The 24324-nt window shown below is 41.7% G+C and overlaps 1 protein-coding gene across 1 annotated transcript in view; it reads left to right on the top strand.

Moving 5' to 3' along the window:
• LOC131502541 (doublesex- and mab-3-related transcription factor C1-like) overlaps positions 1 to 24324 on the top strand; it is a 36285-nt gene that overhangs the window by 8586 nt on the left and 3375 nt on the right. Inside the window, exons 2-5 of the mRNA XM_058713321.1 lie at positions 20934 to 21152; positions 21237 to 21394; positions 22080 to 22216; positions 23370 to 23517. Coding sequence (XP_058569304.1) covers positions 20938 to 21152; positions 21237 to 21394; positions 22080 to 22216; positions 23370 to 23517 — 658 coding nt within the window. The 5' untranslated portion in view covers positions 20934 to 20937. The remainder of the gene's footprint in view (positions 1 to 20933; positions 21153 to 21236; positions 21395 to 22079; positions 22217 to 23369; positions 23518 to 24324) is intronic.

Here is a 24324-nt window from a genome sequence, read left to right as displayed (position 1 = left end):
CTCTCTTCCTCCTCTGGGATACCAATTATGCGTATATTATTTCTTTTTAGTGTATCACTTAGTTCTCTAATTTTCCCCTCATACTCCTGGAGTTTTTTATCTCTTTTTCTCAGCTTCCTCTTTTTCCTTAACTTTATCTTCTAGTTCACCTATTCTCTCCTCTGCCTCTTTAATCTGAGCCGTCGTCGTTTCCATTTTGTTTTGCATTTCGTTTAAAGCGTTTTTCAGCTCCTCCTGACTGCTCCTTAGTGCCTTGATCTCTGTAGCAAAAGATTCTCTGCTGTCCTCTATACTGTTTTCAAGCCCAGCAATTAATTTTATGACTATTATTCTAAATTCACTTTCTGTTATATTATTTAAATCCTTTTTGATCAGTTCATTAGCTGTTGTTATTTCCTGGAGATTCTTCTGAGAGGAATTCTTCCGTTTGGTCATTTTGGATAGTCCCTGGAGTGGTGAGGACCTGCAGGGCACTTCCCCTGTGCTGTGGTGTATAACTGGAGTTGGTGGGTGGGGCCGCAGTCCGACCTGATGTCTGCCCCCAGCCCACCACTGGGGTCACAGTCAGACTGGTGTGTGCCTTCTCTTCCCCTCTCCTAGGGGCGAGATTCACTGTGGGGTGGCATGGCCCGTCTGGGCTACTTGCACAGTGCCAGGCTTGTGGTGCTGGGGATCTGGCGTATTAGCTGGGGTGGGTAGGCAAGGTGCACGGGGGCAGGAGGGGCAGGCTTAGCTCACTTCTTCTTAGGTGATCCACTTCACGAGGGGCCCTGTGGCAGCCAGAGGGAGTCAGACTTGCTGCTGGAGGGGTGGCTCCACAGAAGCACAGCGTTGGGTATTTGCGCGGAGCAAGCAAGTTCCCTGGCAGGAACTGGTTCCCTTTGGGATTTTGGATGGGGGATGGGGGAGGGAGATGGCTCTGGCGAGTGTCTTTTTTACCCCGCCAAACTGAGCTCTGTTGTCCCGGGGCTCAGCAACTCTCCCTCCCTTTGTCCTCCAGCCTTCCCGCTTTCCGAGCAGAGCTGTTAACTTATGACCTCCCAGACGCTAAGTCCTGCTTGCTGTCGGAACACTCCGTCCGGCCCCTCTGCTTTTGCAAGCCAGACTCGGGGGCTCTGCTTGGCCAGCGGGCTGCCCCTCTGCCCCCAGCTCCCTCCCACCAGTCCGTGTAGCGCGCACCACCTTGTCGCCCTTCCTACCCTCTTCCGTGGGCCTCTCGTCTGCGCTTGGCTCCGGATACTCCGTTCTGCTAGTCTTCTGGTGGTTTTCTGGGTTAGTTAGGCAGGTGTAGGTGGAATCTAAGTGATCAGCAGGACGCGCGGTGAGCCCAGCCCCACAAATTTTATATTTATATATTATGTACCTATTGACATGGGCTTATTATTTTTATGCATTTGTCGTTCATACTCTATAGAAAACAAAATAGAGTTACAAATGAAAATTACAATAACATATGTTTCTATGTGCCCATATATTTACCTTTACTGGATAATTTATATTATCATATGGCTTCAAATTACTGTCTAGAGTCCTTTAGTTTCCACTTGAAGGACTCCCTTTAACATATCTTGGATGGCAGGCCTAGTGGTAATGAACTCCATCAGCTTTTGTTTCTTTCAGAACGTCTTCTTTGTCATTTTGAGGAACAGTGTTGCTGGATATAGTGTTCTTGGTTGACAGTGTTTTTCTTTCAGGACTTAAATATATCATCTCACTACCTTCTGGACTTCAAGGGTTCTGCTGAGAAATTTGCTAATAGTCTTCTTAGGGGTCCCTTATACATAATGAACCACTTTTCTCTTGCTCTTTTGAAGATTCTCTTTTTGTCCTTGGCTTTTGACAGGTTGATTACAATGTGTCTTGGGGTGGATGTCCTTGTGTTTATCTTGCTTGGATCCTTCAGTGTCTTGGATTTGAGTAGTTATGTTTTTCTTCAAATTTGGTACGTTTTCAGCCATTATCTCTGAATAATCTCTCTGCATGCTCCCTAACCATTCTGGAACTTCTGTAATGCATATATTGTTCCACCTGGTGAAATACTAGAAGCCCCTTCGTCTTTCTTCAACTTGATTCATTCTTTTTCCCTTTTGCTCCTCAGACTCAGTAATTTCAAATCAACTCTGTTCAAGTTTATTGATTGCTTCTTCTGTCTATTTGAGTCTGCTGTTGAAAACCCTCTAGTGAATTTATCATTTTACCCATTGTATTTTCCATCCCTAGAATTTTTGTTTGGCACTTTAAAAACTAATTTATCTTTGTTGCTATTAGCCTTTCGTTCATATATCATCTTCATGATTTCCTTTAGTTCTTTATCTGTATTTTCCTTTAGCTCTTTGAACATATTTAAAAGAGTTCTTTTAAACTCTTGATCTAGTAGTTTTGATGCATGTGTTTCTTTAAGGACAGTACCTGGAGATTTCTATCTAACTATCTATCTGTCATCTATCTATCTATCTATCCTCCTTTTAATGGACCTTATTTCCCTTCCATTTACCTTGCTCTTCTTCTATATTATATATATTGATTTGAGGCCTTTGTTCTTTTATAATATAAAAACTTAGTGCAATAAAATTTCCTCTAAGTGCCACTCTGTATCTGCATCCCTCAAATTTTGTTTGTTATGCTGTGCTTTCATTTTCATTCCAATTAAAAATATTTTGTAATTTCCTTTATGATATATTCTCCAGCCTATGGGTTATTAAAATATTTTCTGCTTAATTTACAAGTAATTTGGGATTTTTATACTATGTTTATGTTATTGCTTTTTCGTTTAATGCTGTTACAGCTCAGAAAACCTGCTCTGTATGATGTCAGCTCCTGTAAACTTCTTGAGACTTGTGTTAAGACCCAACACAGGCTCTGTCTTCATGGAATATACAACTTTGCCTCTGGTTATATCCTTTGGTATGATGTCTCTGATAATCATATACACACTCAGCTGTTTCTCAATTAGTATTTGTTTTTTTTTTTTTTTTTTTTTTTTTTCTCTTTAAGTTTTTTATTTCTACCTATTTATACCATTATACAGAGTTTTATTTTTTTTTCTTTTTTTATTTATTTATTTATTTATTTATTTATTTTTTTTAATTAATTAGGGGTGGGAGGGAGGGCAGGGTGGGTGATGGGTATTGAGGAGGGCACCTTTTGGGATGAGCACTGGGTGTTGTATGGAAACCAATTTGACAGTAAATTTCATATATTAAAAAATAAATAAATTAATTAATTAATCTCAATTAGTATTTGTATGGTATACCTTTTTTTTCACCTATTCATTTCTTTTTTTTTTTTAATTTTTTTTTTTCAACGTTTTTTATTTATTTTTGGGACAGAGAGAGACAGAGCATGAACGGGGGAGGGGCAGAGAGAGAGGGAGACACAGAATCGGAAACAGGCTCCAGGCTCCGAGCCATCAGCCCAGAGCCTGACGCGGGGCTCGAACTCACGGACTGCGAGATCGTGACCTGGCTGAAGTCGGACGCTTAACCGACTGCGCCACCCAGGCGCCCCAATTCACCTATTCATTTCTAATCTATTTGCATATTTGTATATAGTATACATCTAAATTTCTTCCAAACTGGAAACTGAACTCCTTCCAAACCGTTTTCTTCCAGTGTGTAGGTCCTTTAAATTTAGTGTAATTATCAATACATTTTTTTAAACCACAAACTTGATAGTAACTTACTATTTGTCACATTTGTTCTCTGTTCTTTGTTCCTCGCATTTATGTTAGTTATAACTATTATATTTTACTACAGTGGCTACTCTTGGGCTTTCAGTATGCACCTTTAATGTATCATACTCTATCTTCAAATAATAGACACCATTTCACATACAATGAAATTTCCTCCTCCGGCATTTTGGAGCATCCTTTGCATATATTTTGCTTCTATGTAAGTTGTAAATGCCATTACCCTTTCATATTAATTTGTTATAAATAGACAATTATCTTTTATAATTTTTAATGAGAAAATATTATATGTGTGTGTGTGTGTGTGTGTGTGTGTTATTCCTTCATTCTTTTTGGCCAATCCAAGTTTCCATGTAGTATCATTTTACTTCTGACTGCAGAATTTCATTTAACTAACCTTTCTTTTCGTGAAGATGTGTTCATGATGATCCACTCAATATTATTTGGCTCTAAATAGCTTCAATTCCCCATTTTTAGAACAGTTTATCAAGATATAATTCACATACCATTCAATTAACTCCTTTAAATTTTTCAATTCAATTTATTTGAGCATATTTAAGAGTTGTGCAGCCATCACTATTATAAACTTTAAAATATTAATAAATTTTAATAATGAACTTTAAAATGTAATAAGTTTTAATAATAAACTTTATAATATCTCACCAGTATGGCAAGAAGGGCACTTGCTGGGGCAGGAAGATTGAATGAGGTGGTCTGCAGGTGAATGCTGGGACAGGACAAGTGGTACTAGCAAGATAGATGGAGAGTGTCAAACCCAGCTTTTGCAAGTGTATGGTGGTCTAGGCTGAAGGAAGGCAAGAAAAATGGTGCTCACCATCACTTCCATCCCAAAGAGAGCTCCTACAGATCCCTCTGCCTCCAGCACACATCCTAAAATTAGTCAATAAATCTCCTTCACATATAACCCAGGTATTTTTCAAACCGATGCTTCTGTGCTTTGTCTCATGCCAAGTGATATGGTATACTAACTCTTTAAGAGCACATACTTTGTTTCCCATAGCCATCCAGCTCTTCTCGAGGTAAGCCCCATTGATTTTTTATTTTTAAAGCCAGACTTTATGGAGAGTTGTCTTCTCAAGGCAGGTCCCAAGGGCCAGGGGTGCTCAATTTGGGGCTTGATCCCTTTACTCCTTTGCTCCTCCACTCTTCTGTACTTGTGATATCCTTCCCGTCTGGTGGTTTGGTTCCTGACTGCATCTCTGCCCTTCCTACTCTTTTCAATGTAGACTTCTCTTTATGACTTTAGTTGTGGAAGATCTGCTCTTCCAGTCTTCAGGTCATGTTCAGAGTGAGTTGCAATACATGTAGTTGTTGCCTCAGTGTGTCTGAAGGAGGTGGTGAACTCAGTTATCTTCCTGCTCCATCATCTTCCTGAGTGCTTTTCAGTACTTCATTTGTTTTTATGGCCAAATAACATTCCATTGTGTGGATATATCCCATTTTATGTATCCATTCATCAGTTGATGGGCATTTGGTTTGTTTCCACTTTGGGGGAATCATATGCAAGCTTTTCTGTGGATATATATTTTAATTTTTCTCAGGTAAATACCCAGGACTGGAACTGCTTTGTTACATGATAACCCTGTGTTTAATATTTGAGGGATTGGCAGACAGTTTTCCAAAGTGTATGCACCACTTTACATTCCAACCAGCAATGTTTGAGGGTTCACATTTTTCCACATCCTCAACAACAATGATTTTTCATCTTTTTTATTTTAGCTATTCTAGTGGGTGTAAAGTAGGTCCTCACTATGGTTTTAATTTGCATTTCCCTAAGGACGAATGTCATCAAGCCACTTTTCATGTGCTTATTGGCCATTTCTCTATCTTTTGGGGAAAATGACTATTCACATCTTTTCCTCATTTCTCAATGAGGTTATATATTTTATTATTGGTTTGTAAAACTAATTTATATCATCTGGATACAAATACTTTCCCCATTCTGTAAGTTCTCTTTTCACTTTCTTCATGGCATTATTTGCAGGAAATAGCGTTTTTAAAATCTGATGAACACTCTCCAGTTCCATCCACGTTGCTACAAAGGGCCATATTTCATTCTTTCTCATTGCCACATAGTACTCCATTGTGTATATAAACCACAATTTCTTTATCCATTCATTAGTTGATGGACATTTAGGCTCTTTTCATAATTTGGCTATTGTTGAGAGTGCTGCTATAAACATTGGGTACAAGTGCCCCTATGCATCAGTACTCCTGTAATCCCTTGGGTCATAGGGTAGATATGCTAAGTGAAATAAGCCTTACAGAGAAAGACAGATACTGTATGTTTTCTCTCTTATGTGGATCCTGAGAAACTTAACAGAAACCCATGGGGGAGGGGAAGGAAAAAAAAGAAGTTAAAGTAGGAGAGAACTAAAGCATAAGAGACTCTTAAAAACTGAGAACAAACTGAGGGTTGATGGGGGGTGGGAGGGAGGGGAGGGTGGGTGATGGGTATTGAGGAGGGCACCTTTTGGGATGAGCACTGGGTGTTGTATGGAAACCAATTTGACAATAAATTTCATATATTGAAAAAAAATAAAAAAATAAAGACTTCAAAAATAAATAAATAAATAAATAAATAAAATCTGATGAAGTTCATTATATCTCTTTTTATTGTGTACCTTGGCCTTTTGGTGTTGTGTATAAGAAAACGCTGCCTAAACCTATCATGAAAATTTACTGCTATGCTTTCTTCTTAGAGTTCTACACTTTTAGCTCGTATATTTAGGTCTGTGATCCATTTTGAATTAATTTTTGTATAGGGAGTAAAATAAGGATTGGGTCCAATTTCATTCTTTTGCTTGTGGATATCCAGTTCTCCTAGCAACATTTGTTGAAAACACTCCTTTTTACCCCATATAACTATCCTGCCACCTGTTTGAAAACCAACTGGCTGTAAATGTGAAAATGTTTTGATGGACTTTCAATCCTATTCCATTAATCTATATAACAATCCTTATGCTAAACCCACACTGTCTTCATTGTTGGAGTTTCGTAGTAAGATTTGAAATTGGGAAGTGTGAGTCATCTAAGTTTAACCTTCTTTTTAAAGGTTTCTTTGGCTATTCTTTTTTTTTTTAATTTTTTTTTTAACATTTATTTATTTTTGAGACAGTGAGAGAGCGAGCATGAATGGGGGAGGGTCAGAGAGAGGGAGACACAGAATCCAAAACAGGCTCCAGGCTCTGAGCTGTCAGCACAGAGCCTGACGCGGGGCTCGAACTCACGGACCGTGAGATCATGACCTGAGCCGAAGTCGGACGCCCAACCGACTGAGCCACCCAGGCGCCCCTTTTTGGCTATTCTTGAATCCTTGAATTTCCATGAAAGTTTTGGGACCAGCTTACTTATTTTTGCAGAGAAGTCAGCTGGAATTTTGTTGGAGATTTCATTGAATCTGTAGATCAGTTTGGGGTGTGTGGCCAGGTTAAAATATTTACTTTCCCAAACAATGGGCAGGGCATGCCTTTTCTTTTCTTTTCTTTTTTTCCTTTTTATAAATTGCAGTCAAATATGCATGGCGTAAAATTTAACATTTAACCATTTTTAGGCATACATCTTTGTTTCATTAAGCACAATCACATTGTTGTGCAACCATCAACATATTCATCTCCGGACCCTTTTCATTTTCCCCAGATGAAATTCTGTACCCATGAAACACTAACTCTCCATTCCCCTTCTCTTCCCACAATCCTTGTCAACCACCATTCTGCTTTTTATCTGCATGACATTCTGCCAATAACTGCTTTGTCTTTTCATGTTCATTCCACTTACATTTAATGTAATTAATGATATGGTATGATTTATGTCTGCCACTGTCATTTTTTTTTCTCATGTTTTCATGTTTCTCTCTCTCACCATTGAGGTGCCACTTTGTGTTAAAAATATTTTCTCTCATACCGTTTTTATTGTTTACTACAATTTTGAATTATTTCTTAGTGGTTGCCTCACAAATTACAATTAAGATCTTAATTGAAAAGAATCTAACTCAGATTAATACCAATTTAATTTCAATACTATGTAAAAACTTTGATCTTTATACCTCTGGACTCTCCAGCTCTTTTGTACTATTATTGTTATTTAAATTGCATCTTTATACCTTTAAAGTCCACCCAGATAGTTCCATAATTATTGCTTTATGCACTTGTGTTTTAAATCGGGTAAAGTCAGAAGAAAGTTACAAACAATAATATGTTTATGCTGTCTTTTATAAGTGCCAGCCTAGTTAACTTTAGTGATGCTCTCTATTTCTGCATGTGGATTTGAGTTACTCTCTAGTGTCTTTGGGGGATTTCCCCCTTAACATTTCTTGTAAGACAGGCCTGATAGTGATAAATTCACTCAGTTTTTCCCTTACCTGAGAATGGCTTTATTTCACCGTCATTTTTGAAGGCTAGTTTTGCTGGATAGAGAATTCTTGTCTGGCCGTCTTTTTCTTTCAGCACTTTGACTTCCCACTATATTCTGTTCCCCATGGTTTCTGATGAGAAATCAGCTGTTAATCTTACTGGGGATCCCTTGTACGTGATGAGCTGCTTTGTATGTCTGCTTTCAACCTTCTCTCATTGCTTTTGGTTTTCAGGAGTTTGATTAAGCTGTTTCTAGGTGCAGCTCTCCTTGAGTCTATCCTCCATGGAGTTTTCAATCATTTTGTTTCACTAGATTCATAATTTTAGTAAAATTTGGGAAGTATTGGGCCATTACTTACTTCTTTTTAAGTTTACTTTGAGAGAGAGAGAGAGAAAGAGAGGCGGAGAGAATCCCAAGAAGGCTTGTGCTGTCAGCAAAGGGCCCGATACTGCACTCCATCTCATGAACTGTGAGATCATGACCTGAGCCAAAATCAAGAGTCAGACACTTAACCAACTGAGCCACCCATGTGCCCCAAATTTTTCTAATAGTCTTTCTTTCCCTTTATCTCCTCTTCTCTCCTCCAGGGACTCTCACTGTGCATAAGTACTGTGCTTTATCACATCCTACAAGGTCTCTGAGGCTCTGTTCATTTTTCTTCATTACTTTTTCTTTCTTTTCCTCAGACTATACAATCTCAATTGGCTTTAACTTCCACGTTTGGTGATTCTTTTTAACCCCAAATGCAATTTCTGTTGAGCTGGTATCATGAATTTTTCATTGCAGTTATTATATTTTCAACTCCAGAATTTCTGTTTGATATTTTAAAAATGATTTCTATCTCTTTGTTGATATATCTGCTTAATAAATCATTCTCATACTTCCCTTTAATTCATAAGACACAGCTTCCATTAGATGTTTGAACATATTTACAATAACTGACTTAAAGCCTCTGTCTAGTAAATCCAATGACTGGGTATCCCAGTGTATGTCCCATACTTTCCTGTTTCTTTGCACATCTGATAGGCTTTTATCAAAACCTGGACATTTTAAGTAATATAACGTGGTGACTCTGGAATTCAGATTCTGCCTCTTCTCCAGGTTTCATTGTTGCTGTCTGTTGTTGGTATTTTTGCTGTCATTTGTTTTGTAACTTTTCTGAACTGCTTCTGTAAAGTCTGTATCCTTTGTTGTACATGGCCACTGAATTCACTGCTTGGCTAGCTTAGTGGTTAACTAATGATTGGGCAGAGATTAAATGCTTGTAACTGTTAAAACACTCAGTCTTTTGGGGCGCCTGAGTGGCTCAGTCAGTTAAGCATCCGACTTCATCTCAGGTCATAATCTCACAGCTTGTGAGTTTGAGCCCCACATTGGGCTCTGTGCTGACAGCTCAGAGCCTGGAACCTGCTTTGGATTCTGTGTCTCCCTCTCTCTCTGCCCCTCCCCTGCTCATGCTCTGAATTTTTCTGTCTCCAAAATAAATAAAAACGTTAAAAATAAAAAAAAAACAGTCTTTGACATGTGAGTGACGTATTTATGTTAGGCATGCCTTCCACACTCAGCCACGCAGGCTTTCATTTCTGCCTTCTCAGAGCTTCAAATTAAACCTGAGTTGAGAGCTTAGAGACTTTTTGGATCTTTCTGGAGCATGCTGTGGTCTTAGGAATGTGTCTGGCCTTCCGGATTCATAGGGATAAGGTCACAGCTCTTTTTTTTTCAATTTGGGTTTAAATTCTAGTTAGTTAACATACAGTGCAACATTGGTTTCAGGAGTAGACGTCAGTGATTCATCACTTACATCCAATACTCAGTGCTCATTATAACAAGTGCCCACCTTAATACCCATCACTCATCTAGCCCACCCCCACCCACCTCCCTCCATCAACGCTCAGTTTGTTCTCTAATTTAACAGTCTCTCATGGTTTGTTTCCCTCTCTCTTTTCCCCCCTCCCCTATGTTCATCTGTTTCATTTCTTAATTCCACATATGAGTGAAATCATATTATATTTGCCTTTATCTGAAAGGCACACCACATCTTCTTTATCCATTCATCAGTCGATGGACATTTGGGTTCTCTCCATAGCTTGGCTACTGTTGATAATGCTGCTATGAACATTGGGGTGCATATACCCCTTTGAATGTGGATTTTTGTATCCTTTGGGTAAATTCCTAGTAGTGCAATTGCTGGATTGTAGGATAGCTCTATTCTTAAATTTTTTTTAACTTCTTAGTGTTTATTTATGTGTGTGTGTGTGTGTGAGAGAGAGAGAGCGCGCAGGGGAGGGACAGAGAGAGAGGGGGAAACACAGAACCTGAAGCAGGCTCCAGGCCCTGAGCTTTCAGCACAGAGCCCAACGTGGGACTTAAACTCACAAACCATGAGATCGTTGATCTGAGCCGAAGTTGGACGCTTAATCAACTGAACCACCCAAACGCCCCCTAGTTTTAACTTTTTGAGGAAACTCCACATTGTTTTCCAGAGTGGTTGCACCAGATTGCATTCCCACCAACAGTGTAAGAGGGCTCCCCTTGTTTTGCATCCTCACCAAAACCTGTTCTTTCCTGTGTGGTTAATTTTAGCCATTCTGACAGGTGTGAGGTGGTATCTTATCATGGTTTTGATAAGTATTTCCCTGATGATGAGTGATGTTGAGCATCTTTTCATGTGTCTGTTAGACATCAGGATGTTTTCTGTGGGAAAGTGACTATTCATGTCTTCTCATTGCTTCACTGGATTATTTCTTGTTTGGGTGTTGAGTGTGCTAAGTTCTTTATAGATTTTGGATGCTAACCCTTTATCAGATATGTCATTTTCAAATATCTTCTCCCATTCTGTTGGCTGCCTTTTAGTTTTGTTGTTTCCTTCACTGTGCAGAAGCTTTTTATTTTGATGAAGTCCCAACCGTTCATTTTTGCTTTTGTTTCCCTTGCCTCTGGGAGATAGGTCTAGTAGGAAGTTGCTGCAGCTGAGGTCAAAGAAGTTGCTGCCTGTGTTCTCCTCTAAGACTGTGATGGTTTTCTGTCTCACATTTAGGTTTTCCATCCATCTTGAGTTTATTTTTGTGTATGGTGTAATAAAGTGGTCCAGTATCCTTGTTGAAGAAACTTTTTTTTCCATTGGATACTCTTTCCTGCTTTGTCAAATATTAATTGAGATAATGTCACAACTTCTTAAAGTCCCTGTGAACATCTTACTACTCAGTGTTTTTAAGGATTTGGTTCACCTATTGTATGCCCCCACGTGTTGTCTACTGCCTGAGGCAGCTGCAAGGTTAAACAATTGCCCCTACATGTTTTTGACAAGTGCCCCCAGGGAAAAGACATTTCAAATGGGCAAGCTCTGAATCAGTGCAAATACAGACAGCCATGCAAGTGGGGTCATCCAAGACCAACCATACAGGTCATATAATGACAATTCCCTGGGAGTGAAAGTTTGCAGGAGGCCCATCTCCATTCTGCTCCCTGTGGCAGCTGCCAGGCTGCTGGTTTTCACTGAAGCTGCAGGCCGTCCGTATTCAAGGCTACCATAGAAGCCTTGGATAGAGGAACATGGGAATAGGGCCAGTTGATATGCCACATAACTCACTCTTCCTACTGAGATTCATCTGTTTCTCTAGAATAAACATACCTGATGGTGTTACATGCTTTTGGTGAATTTCCAGAGTTCTGAAAACATTGATTTTGAAAATTCTGCCAGTTTTCTCATGACTTTTAGGGAGGACAGAATTTTCGGAGGTTCTTCTGCCAGTTTTGGCTGGCTTCCAGTACAACCTTTCACTGTGCTTGTCTAACAGGGTGTTTGTGGCTGTGCTTGGCAGTTACATGTCTCTCAAGATAGAACTTTTCTTGGTCACCGACCATGTGAAAAGGACCACAACAGGAGCTGTAGGAGCAAAGATGTATAAGACACCATCTTTCATCTCAAAGTTGTCACTCTTGAAAAACCATCAATTTAACTGGAACATTTCAAGCACAATGATTGCCACACCTGCATCTGGTCACCAAATTATATCTTCAGTTCAATGGGAGTTATTTTTGGCCACCATGTCTTAAATAAAACCAGATTTTCACCTGGATATTTGGCAGCAAGCCTGGACTAATATCTCTGGTCACAGCTAACTTCATCCCTAATCCGTTCAGGAAGCTGAGAGACTCTAGTGAATGAAAATGTAGATGAGGGGCTGCAGAGATCTCCCATAGGAAGAGTTAGAAACAAAGATTTGTTTGAACAACTAACTATGGTTTTCATAATTCCATAGCACCAAGTTAGTATTTTCCACTGAAATAGCTTATGTTTATATTGATGCAGCCCACTGCCCTGCTGGTTATTGATAGGCTTCTGTTTAAAACGTAGAAGAGGCCCAAAAGACTACTCTTCACACCACAGTATGGAAATATAGCTCCACGTTTCTCCCTCTGAATCAGTCTCTGCATATTTAACAAATATCACTCAGTCATTGATCAAAGATTCCCAACAGTAGCCTAAAATCTGAGTTTACATACAATGAATGTCTATTTATGTGAAACCCTTTGAACTGCAAGAGATGCCTGCTAACGTACAGCCGGTGTGTTCAGGGCTTAATTACTCAAGGTATTCTGGGACCTTGGATAAAGATGCCTGTAAAGATGTCAAGAGCCCACAAATGACAATTGTATAAGATAGACAATTTTTATTTTTATTTTTTAAATATGAAATTTATTGTCAAATTGGTTTCCATACAACACCCAGTGCTCATTCCAACAGGTGCCCTCCTCAGTACCCATCACCCACCCTCCCCTCCCTCCCACCCCCCATCAACCCTCAGTTTGTTCTCAGTTATTAAGAGTCTCTTGACAGTTTTTAATTTGAAACTTGGTTCTAACCACTGCTTAGCTGGGCAAATTACTTAGTCTCTCTCAGCCTCAGATTTCCAATTTGCAAAACTGAGGGTAATGGGAGGAGGGCTTGTTAAATGTGACACTGTTTGTAGACATTTAGTGCACTGTCTGGCAAATAGCTAATGCCCCCAAAATATTAGCTCTAATTACTATCGATAGGCCTCTGAAATGCCACAAATACACAAAAGCTATTATAGTAATCCAAATTAAGAGATTCAGAATCCACTTGCCTCATTTGGCCAACAATGAGTTCCTCCCTCCATGTGCTTGCACAGATGGATGATGGCCAGGAGAAGAGGCCCCTTTGTCCAGGATTCTCCCTGTTATGCTTTGTGATGCTGGGTAACAACAAAATCAACTCGCCTAAAATTAATGAATTTACCAAGTGACAAATTTCCCACATCTACTGAATTTCCTAATTGTCATTTTAACAGCTTTTGTAGGAATACTCATATTTGGTTATTGAAGCTGAAGTATGTTTCTGAATATTAACTCAATGAAGTGGATATACCTTAGAAATTGGGGAAAACATCCAAAGTTGAGGGACTGAGAAATTTCCCCATGAAACTATGATTCTGACCTAAAATTTGTGTTTTACCTACGATGGAACTGTTTTAATTATGCCTGATTTATCTGGGAGTCTTTTGAATGTTAATTCCTATCTCTTCAAAGCACATGCAATTTGGGATATATTTTTCAAATACCTTATCAGGTAGATGTGTTTATTTTTTGCAAAACTTAGAGTTTCTGATCAAAGACAAACATATTGAATTCAAAAGCTATATTTAATTTTAATTTTCACTTAAAATTCAATTATTTTAAGTTGGATTAAAATTGAATTTAAATTTCATTTTAAATCCAAACACACATGAAAAATCAGTACTTATAATTAAATTCATATAGATAATTATGCTTCTGGGAAGATAGAGTAGAGGTACATCTCCCTATTCTTACCATTACAATCTAAAAGCCTGGGCACCATGTATAAAATAAACACAGGACTCTGCAAAGTGGAGAAGAGAAGGCAGAACAATTAGGGATCTCAGAATCAAAGGAAGAACACAATGGTGAGTTCCCTTGGTTTTCTTTCTGTGTCATATATCCCAGACTTTGAGCTGAAGAAGCCAGCTACCCAGAAATGACAAAAGGCATAGGCAAACCAATGATGATGACAAGGATGACAATGAGAACAACAAAATGGCTGCAACAAAAGCCTGCTGTCTCCAGCATAAGGATCATAAAAGTGACAGCCTTACAAGACAGAAAACCCTTTGACAATAACTGCTCCACTTCAGCCAAACACAGCAGAACAAACTATGGCTTTGCGCCCGCTCAAACCAGCAAAGGTCTAACGGGAAGCCTAGAATTCCATATTTGACTGGCAGAAACAGGGGCCACTCTGCCCCTCCTATGTTAGTGGAAATCAATCACGTGGAGATTCTGGAACTATACCTCCACCAGGCAGTAAGGAGACTTCCCTATCCCTGCTGAAATGATTTTATTTTTTTAAATTTTTTTTTCAACATTTTTTATTTATTTTTGGGACAGAGAGAGACAGAGCATGAACGGGGGAGGGGCAGAGAGAGAGGGAGACACAGAATCAGAAACAGGCTCCAGGCTCCGAGCCATCAGCCCAGAGCCTGACGCGGGGCTCGAACTCACGGACCGCGACATCGTGACCTGGCTGAAGTCGGACGCTTAACCGACTGCGCCACCCAGGCGCCCCCCTGCTGAAATGATTTTAACACCCAGTGGTAAGGAGGCCACTCAATCCATGGACTAAAGAGAAAATGTTCCAGCACATCAAGAAATGAATTGAACTGAATAGAAATGATTACAAAACATATCAAAATATGTGGATGAGCTAAACCATTGCTGAAATGGAAATTTACATCATTAAGCATTTACATTAAGTAAAAGGAAAAGCATCAAATCAATAATCTAAGTTCTCACCTCAGGAAACTAGAAGAAGAGCAAAGCAAGCAGAAGGAAGGCAATGCTAAAGATTAAATCCAGTAGTCAGTGAAATACAAAACAGAAAACAATAGAGAAAATCAATGAAACAAAAATCTGGTTCTTTGAAAAGATCCATAAAACTTACAAACCTCTAGCAAGAATGACAAAGTTAAGCTACAATGAAATCACTGCATTTGTACATATTTACTGAATGACATTAATAACTATATCCATGATGTTTTACATATAGTCTATTTTAGAAAGCTATGTATCCATGTTCTCAATATGTATCATACAGTGGAAAGAAGAATAAGAGAAACATCGGACTCTTGATTTAAAACAACAATGAGAATTGCTTTCCAGCATAATAGCTAGACTATGGTCCTTCATGACAGGAATTATTTTTTGTAATATCTCTTGTACTTAGCTCAAATTATTTTCTAAGTGATAGAAAAGATTCCACAAGCTCCGCACCATGAGTTCCATTCTTTAAGCTACAAATCATGTCCTTGCTAACTGGAAAGTCCTTGGAGATAAAATGTACTTAAGGTATTAATTGGCCAGGGTCTCATGTCTCATGACTCAGGTAATGGTAAAAATAAGGTATTTGAAATTTTTTTTCAGATTTTGAATAAATTCCTCCTTCACATTGTTGGAAAGGTCTTATATTATGTAGACTTGGTTGAAGATCTTCTTTTTGTAAATTCTAATATATGGTGTCACGATTTTCTAACATATATTCTGTAACTGAAATAAACAGTGTTTCTTATTTATATTTTTAAGCATGTGTCTACCTAAAAAGTTCGTGTGTGTGTGTGTGTGTGTGAGAGAGAGAGAGAGAGAGAGAGAGAGAGAGAGAGAAGGTGCACACAAAGGAGCCAAACTGTTTTATAGATGGCCAAATTTATAACTCAGCTTCTCTTAATTTTTAAAAAATCTTGTTCTTGTTGTTGTTGTTAACTTCAGGCAATAAATTCTGTTGCTCTGTTTGGACTGTTAGAGAAATTTTTACCAAATTCATCTTAAATTTGTTTACATGTCTCTTAATATTTTCCACGTTATTCTCCTTATATTTCTTTGAACACAACAGATGAGTGGCTTTTCATGTTCCTCTGCTGCTGCAAACACAACAGCAGCAACAGGGTGGGGGTGGGGAGGTGGGATGTTCATCTTCACAGCAAAATGTCCATCAACAAAAGTAGAAAGGAATGACAGCAATAGAAAGTCATCATTTCTCAACCACAAAATAATAATCAAATCAGACAAGAACCAGGGACAAAAACTAAGGCCAAGAGGTGAAATTTTGTGGGGAAGGAACAGAATACCCACATGGTATCAAAATATCATGCTACAGACTTCTTATAAGTCACAGAAGAACAAAGGTACCTTTACGATGGAGTGATCTCTCCAACGATACCATAAATAAGTGATCAAACTGAGTAATGCCAAGAGCAGCACCTATAGCTAGACAAACTGACCTTCATTCAGAGCGTTCAGATGTGACGTAAAGTGAACTACCCATCACCTATTTAATATTCTTGCCAAAAATGTTAAAAAGAAATCTAAATGAGTGGAAAATATCAAGCAAAACCATATTGTGGACACATTGAAAGTAAACGGGTCTAGGTTCTTGGAAAATATTATCATGGAAGATCTAAGTTGAGGGACTGTTTGGGACCAGAAGATACTAAAGAGACATGACAACTGAATGCAGTGTATGATACTTGATTGAATTGTCGACCCTCAAAAGGATATATTTGAATACGGGCTGTGTATGGACTTAGATAATATTATCATGTTATTGTTAAATTTCTTCAACTTGACAACAGTAATATGGCTAGACAAGAGAATGTCCATTCTGAAGTAATTGGATGAAGCGTTTGGAACTTGAGTGGTTAAGCAAAAGAAAAAAAAAGGAGAGATAAAACAATGGGATAATATGAAATCTAGGTAAAAGAATGTTCACTCTTCAACTTTGTGCATTTTGAAAATAGAAAGTTGAAGAAAATGGATTGTTCATATTTTAAAGCTATGTGGTGAAGTATTCTGCAATAAGGTAGGATGATTTCTGGTATTTTCTTGAAAATAATCTGGAAGAGAGGGAGGGGAGAAGGTCCATACGAAATGAAATTGGGTATGAGTTGTTAATGGTTGCAGTCCAGTAATGGTTTCCCTCACCATTCTGTCTTGTATATACAATGTTTCTCAAAGTGTGTTTCCCCACCTGGCAGCATTTGCATAACCAGAGAACTTGTCAGAAAAGCAAACTCTGGGTTCCACCCCAAATATTTTAATATGAGACTATAGATGTAGAGCTGAGCATTCTGTTTTCACAAACCCTTTGGCTTATTTGGAATCTGATGGTTGCAAGGTAGAGTTCCAGGAACACAGTTCTGCTGTAATGAACTTGGAGACTGTAAGTTTGTATACAAACCCGATTTGTGTATGTTTGAAATTCTCCACAGTACAATAGAAAAAAAAAGTAAAGAAAACAGGCATCACAGCTGTTTAGTGGTCAAGTTTTACAAAGAATCAAGACAGATAATCCCAATGTTATACAGAAACTCCCAGAAGGTAGAAAAGAGAAACTATTCCCCAACTCAGTCTATGAGACTAGAAAACCCTGACCCTGATGGGGCACCTGGGTGGCTCCATTGGTTGAGTGTCGGACTATTAATTTCAGCTCAGGTTATGATCTCAGAGGTTCCTGAGTTCTAGCAGTGCTTTGGGCTACTCACTATTAGTGCGGAGCCAATTGGGGATTCTCTCTCTCTCTCTGTCGCTCCCCCACTCACACATACACACATACACACACTCTCTCTCTCAATAAATAAATAAGTAAAATTTAAAAAGAAAAAGAAAAACAGAAAACCTTGACGCTGGAACCAGCAAAGATCCTATGGGAAAGAGAAGCTTCAAGTTGATCTCACTCAGGAACAGAAGATGGAAAAATCCTAAGCAAAGCTTTAGCAAACTGAACCCACCAGTATCTACAAAAGATGATCCACCATAAAGAAGTTACATTTATCCTTGGAGAATGAAGCTGGATTCACATTTAAAAAATATAGGTCGAAGGGGGCATGAGAGAGGTTTTTGTATCGGTAATATATTCTGTTGCTTGCTCTAGGTGCTAACTGAATGTGTATGTTTAATTTTTGAAAACTTATTAAGATACACACTTATGGTTTTGTCCTCTTGTGATTATAAACTTCACTACAGATTTTGAAAAAAGCATCTGCAAATAACAGTCACTGTATTAACAGACTGTTAAACAGACTCTTGAACATTTCAATAGAGACAGAAAAGTAAAATTCGATATCGATTCATGTTTTAAGACAAACTTATGAAATTAGAAATGTAAGGGAAGCTCCTTAAACCTATAAAGAGAAAGAAAGAAAGAAAGAAAGAAAGAAAGAAAGAAAGAAAGAGAAGGAAAGAGAAAAAAGAAAGAAGGAAGAGAAAAAGGAAGAAGAAAAGAAAGGGAGAAAAGAAGAAGAAAGCAGGGAAGGAAGGAAAGAAGGGAGGACAGAAGAAAGGAGGTAGGGAGGAAGGAAGGAAAGAAAACAGTGGAACACAATGAATACATTTTAATACGGAAATGTTAACCCAAAGGGGTCCAATTTTGCCATGTCTGTTCCACTTGTAGTGGACGTCCTAGCCAGTCAGTAAGGGTTTAAGAAAACTGTAAATTGATTATTGTACTTCTCTTACTCAAAGATTCACAGAAACCTGCAGACGTCTAAAGACAAATTATTAGATATCACAGAGTTTAACACGGTGGCTGACCTTAAGGTCAATACAGTTTTAAAAAATCAAATGGATTTCTATAAATTAGATACAATTAGAAAATGTCATTTTAAACAGGTATCAAGTACGAGAGCAACAGTACTCTAGAGTATCTTGGGATATACGCCATAAAAGATGTACAAGATCTGAATGTAGAAAAGATAAACCTAAATAGTAAACTAAAATATTAAAACATTAAAGAAGACCCTCATAAACGGAGAGACATGCCATGTTGGTGACTAGGAAGGCTGGGTGTCATAAATATAGGCAATTCTCCCCTAGCTGATCCATAGATTCAATGAAAATGCAACCCAAATGTGTTGCAAATGAATTTTCAAGGAACATGACATGTTGATTCTAATATTTATACTGGAAGGGCAAAAGGTGAAGAATACGAAAGATACGCCTGAAGATTATGAATAAGATGTGGGGACTTGCCCTACCACACATAGATCAAGATGTCCTGTCAAGAGGTAAAAATTAAGATGGTGGAGTATTGGCACAGGAATAGACAAATTTATCTATGGAACAGACGGGGAGCTCAGAAGCCGAGACATGCAAAGGTGGACCAAAATGACTCCAGGCACATCCAAATGTTCCTCGGGGGTGCAGGATGCCCCCCTGATTGAGAATCCCTGACATAGGAATATGGATGAATCTTAAAAACACACGCTGGATTTTGTAAAAGTAAATTACAGAATACCAAGGACATGAGTTAAAACTGCACGCGCATGTAGTATGTCACATCCAAGGAGAGAAAAGTCTGGGAAACAAGGTTTGGGGGAGCGCAAAGCTCCACCTCACTTCAGGAGTTACTCACTGGTGGGCTTGGTAAAGCCAGCACGCGGAGAAGTGGGAGGACGGTAAGGGGGCGGGGCTTTGGTGGGTGAGTTCCGGTAGAACTTGAAGCTCATTGGTCGCTGGCCACAGATGTGGGAGGAGCAAGGCAGCGCTGGAAGCTCATTGGCCTTTGTGCGAAGGGCGGGAAAGGGAGAGAGAAGTGGTCTTCCCTCCCACCTCCTGTCACTGCGGCTGGAGGCTGAGGTAACCACAGGCTGGCATCAGGAATACGACCCTCGTTCTCCACACATCTTCTTTCCTCCCTCCCTCCTGCTCTGGATCACCAACCCCTGCGCCTCTCCTCCACCTCAGTGGGGTCCCTCCGCCCGCTCCTGATGTCCAACTCAGTCACCCGCACCCCCACCCCCACCCCCAACCAACAACATCGGAACGCCTGGGGGAGGATCCCCTGCCTCAGACCCTTGACTCCTGGCCTCTGGAACCTGAGGCAGGGCATATGCCCCTGCCTTTGATTTTGATGTGGTAGTGGCAGCGAATGACTGGGCTGCCTTGAGGCGAGGTAGTACACCCTGGGTTTGGGGGACAGGGAAGGTGTACCCAAGCATAACTGTTGAAGCGTGAAGAGGATCATGGGAGATTGTCAGGAGGCTGTGGAGGGAATACATGGGTTTGAATGAAAGCAGAGAGGGTGTGTTGGTGGAAGAAAACAATTAGTGCAGCGAGGAGTTGTCTGTTGACCAGATCAGGGTCTGGCATTCCATAGGGGGCCCAACAAGGATCTAGTCAATGACTAATCGAAGGGATGAATAAAACATAATTATCGAAAGAGGGGCTTGGGATTCAGCAGCATAATATAATCTCATGGGGTGCAAAGGGGTGTCCGCTTAAAGGGGGAAAAAGAATAATTAAGATTACAGTGGGGTGCAGAAGAAGATCAGAATGGGGTGTGAGAGGAAATTCGAACATAGGATGTACCTGAGACTAATAACAGAATTGAGTTCAGGAGCCATAGAGTCATGAGTAGGGAGTGAGTGAATGCGGGAGGTTAGGAAGACAACGGTGGAAGTGAATGCCAGGAAAAATAGGTATAGCAGAGTAGAGGATGACACATGAGAAGGGGAGGGCAGGAATTGTTGAAGGGGGCACAAGAGTGAATGTATATGCCTGAAAATGGGGTCTATGTAGAGTGAAGGTAGGCAAGGAGAATGATGATTGGATTGAAAGTTGACAGGAACCATGCCATGAGTTGCTTGGAACGAGGCTTTGCGTGAGTAAGGCCTCCTGGGCAGGAGGCTGTGTGAGCAAGAAGGGTGGGTGCGATCCAATTTCAGCGGTGAGCTGGATGAAGAAGAATCCAGGCACCTCAGGTGGGGATTTTGAAGGGCAGAGGAAGTATGCTGAGGGTAGGGGATCATGTGGCCATCCTGACATCCACTCCTGGCCCTAGAACCATGGATCCCAATGAAATGCCTGCTGTGCCCTGCTGCACCTCCGACTCCCCCAGTGGCCTTGAGACCAGAGCCCCATGGGCGATCGAACTTGGCCCCAAAAGAACTGTAAGTTGCTGTGCCCGCTGCTACAACCATGGCCTCAATGACCAAACCAAGGACCAGGAGCACTCCTGCCCCTTCCAGGCTTGCGAATGTCACAAGTGTGCCTTCTTCTCGTGAGTATGGTGTCTGACAGTGGGGGTGGGGAGGGGGCCTCCTCTAAATGTGACTGACTGTAGACTGGCAATCCCCCACTTTAGGGATCCCTGCAGAGTCTTGCCTGCTGAGAGTGCCTTGAAGAGGGAGCAGGGGGCATGCCTAAAGAGGCACCTGACCCAAGGACTGATAACGAGTGGGGCCTCCCCTCCCAAAGCTCACAGCCATGTCCAGAAGTTGACCATTCAAGGAGGAGTCGTCAGTGAGTGTCTCTGGTCAGGGAGGGCGTCTTGGGTTTGGGTGTAGAGAGCACGAGCAGTTCTGCCACCAGTCCCACTACCCAATTTCGATGTGGCCTTGGCAAGTTACTCCTCAGGGTTTTAGCTGCCCCACCTATAAAACTTTATCAATATGATCTACCAAGTGTTGGTGGGAAGGGACAATCGGGGTGGGGGTGGAAATGGTTCTCGGTGAGATGAGACCTCAGATTGGGGGTGAGGTAGTGTGGGGGTGGAGTGAGGTGGGATGGGTTCAGGGGGGAAAGGCTCATCTAAAGTGTCCCCAGCTTTCCACAGCTGGGAAGGAGAACATCATGTCCCAGCTTGAGGCCCACCCCTGTGCAACCCCCCCGGGGAAGTTAGGAGAGTCTGAGGGCTGTGAGGAGGTTCCCATCTCAGCCACTGCCCAGACTCTTTTGTCTGTGTCCTGAAGACATGGGTTCCCTCTCTAACCCTATTGCAGCCTGCCATATGACTTTGGGGAAATAATACTCCTCCTTGGGTCTCAATTTCCCCGGTTGGAAAATAAAGAGCAGGAACTGGCTGGTGCTCAAGGTCTTCTCAGCTCTGACATTCTGGGCTACTATCCTCATCACACAACATACCCATGTCTCCTCTCCATGGGTGGCCTGGTGCTGACACTCCACCCTGTCCTCTCGGCTCCTGCAGGCGAGCACCCAAGGAGGTCTGCTGATTGGTCAGGCCCCAAAATCTTTGTCTCTATCTTGGACTCCAGCAGCCTTGAAGATGCAACTCACAACTTCTCTTTCCAGGAAGACCCACAGGACCCCTGCCCTGTCCAGCATGTGCGTAGAGTGAGAAGGACCACGGAGCTAGTTGTATATTGTGTTATTGTATGCCTGGCCTTTGTGCTTGATGCCATGGGAGATACAAGGAGGAAGTGGAGGTGGCGACCGATGAGGAGCCAGAAGGAGGGGGAGGGGAGGAGAAGGACAAGAAGTGGGAGGAGGAGGAGGTGGTGGTGGAGGAGCAGGAGGAGGGGAGGAGGAGGCGGCATCTCAGACTAGTGGGGAAGGGCAGGGTTCTCCCAGCCTTGCCATTTCCTATTTGTGAGAATATGGCCATTTCCAAGTCTCCATTTCCCTAGCAGTGTACTGATGGAGACAATATCATAAACCTATAGCATTGACAAGAGGACTAGGCCACGTTGTGCCACAACGTGGCACATTCCTTCAACGAATGGAGGCTGTTAGTCCACATGAAACAGATTGATGGGATAGAAGGTCCTGCTGAAAGGAGGGCCATGGTGGTCAGGGCCACAGAGCCCAGGGGAGAGTCCAGAGGCCCTTAGAGAAAGCTTCCTGGAGATGAGCCAGGCTGGTCCGTCAAGTTCCATGGGGACTGGGGAATATGGAGGTGAGAACCAGTCCGTGGACAGGACAGTAATCACACCTCTTCAGGTGCCTTGCAGATTAAAATGCAGACACACCTGTGATTTCCTACACCCGTCACTGTTGCCCCGAGAGTTTTGAAACTGCTGGCAGGAATGAGTGTCTTCAAGAAAGATATACAAGAAAGACATAGAAAGGAAAACAGGCCAAACAGGGGAAAGGACTTGCACAAGCCACAACGACTAATGGCCAGCAGGCACTCAGATTCCTACATCCAGATATTGCAAAATCCTGGCCCTGTTTGTCTACTGCCAGTATGTGTCTGCCAGAGGGTTTGATCCCCTGGCCTCTGCTTCCTTGTTTCTAGATGCTTAACTCTGGTCCTCCAGCCATGTGCCACCTTTGACCCTGTCCTCACTGCGGCCACAGATCCTGGAAAATAGTGGGGTCCAGGACCCTGGCAGGGGCCAAGCTTAGTGCATGGGAAGGGCAGATGGCCTCAGGGTGGGTGGGGCCTTCAGCGGAACCGGGGGCTGAAGGGACAATTGCAGGACGCAGGGAGGCGTGGGTTTTCAGTTCCCGTCCTCTCACACCCTTTCCATTGCAGGGTCCTGAGGCTTCTGACCAGGACTCAGTTTCTGCCTCCTCAGAGTGGCAGCGGAAGCTGGAAGCCGCTGAGGCTCTGCTGATGCTGAGAAACTCTTCTCAGGCATCTTCTGGCTCCATCTCCCTGCTCCAGCCCTGCGTGGCAGCAGGTAGCCTGGTCCTTGAAAGGAGAGCACAGCACGGGGTGGGGATGGTTGGGAAATGGGACGGCGCTGTGGTAAGTAGGGCCTATCTGGGAGGTCTGGTTTGGTGGGTTGAACCTCCTTGGGCCTGGGGAACCCAAGCTCCTCAGCCTGATGTCGGAGATGGCAGGTGATGGTTGCTCAGTGAATCGTCAGAGCTCTGTGCTCATCAGGAAATGCCCAGTGCATTTGGTGTCAAGAAACAAGGAAACTGAGGCCCGGAGAGTGGCAGGGACTTGCCCTGGGGCATGCAGCATATCAAGTGGCACGCCCAGGTCTCCTCACTCCCATCCCAGGGCTTTCTAGTCTGACCCCTGCAATCTGTTGTGGTGGACAGGATATACATAGGTGATAAGAGCCTAGGCTGGAGGGAGATCTGGTCTCTGCCTCCAGTCTACATGTGGAGCCTGGATGCCTTCACTAGTTGTGTTTTGTGGCTAAATTTCAATGTTGAGCCTGGAGAGGAAGGATCAGAGGAGGTCTGAGGAGCAATAGAATCCTGGGAAGGTTGAGAGGGAAGGCTGGGCACTCCCAGACCAAAATGCTGGATGGGGTGTGGTGTGTGAGCGAAGCGGCAACCTTAGAGGAACTGCTGGAACAGAAAGGGATGAGGCTGGGGAGGCTACTGGTCACCCAGGTCTAGAATGCCAGGCCTAGGGGCTAGACCAGAAACTGTGGGTGGTGAGGAGCCCGGGAATGTCTGAGCTAGAGAGGAGTATATTCAATTATCCCGGGCTTGACAAAAGAAAAAAAAAAAAAAGATATGTGGTGACT

Source organism: Neofelis nebulosa, chromosome X (genome assembly GCF_028018385.1).
Source record: "Neofelis nebulosa isolate mNeoNeb1 chromosome X, mNeoNeb1.pri, whole genome shotgun sequence".
Lineage (NCBI taxonomy): Eukaryota > Metazoa > Chordata > Mammalia > Carnivora > Felidae > Neofelis > Neofelis nebulosa.
Note: the sequence above shows the minus strand (reverse complement) of the source record. Positions and strands in the feature narration are given on the sequence as shown.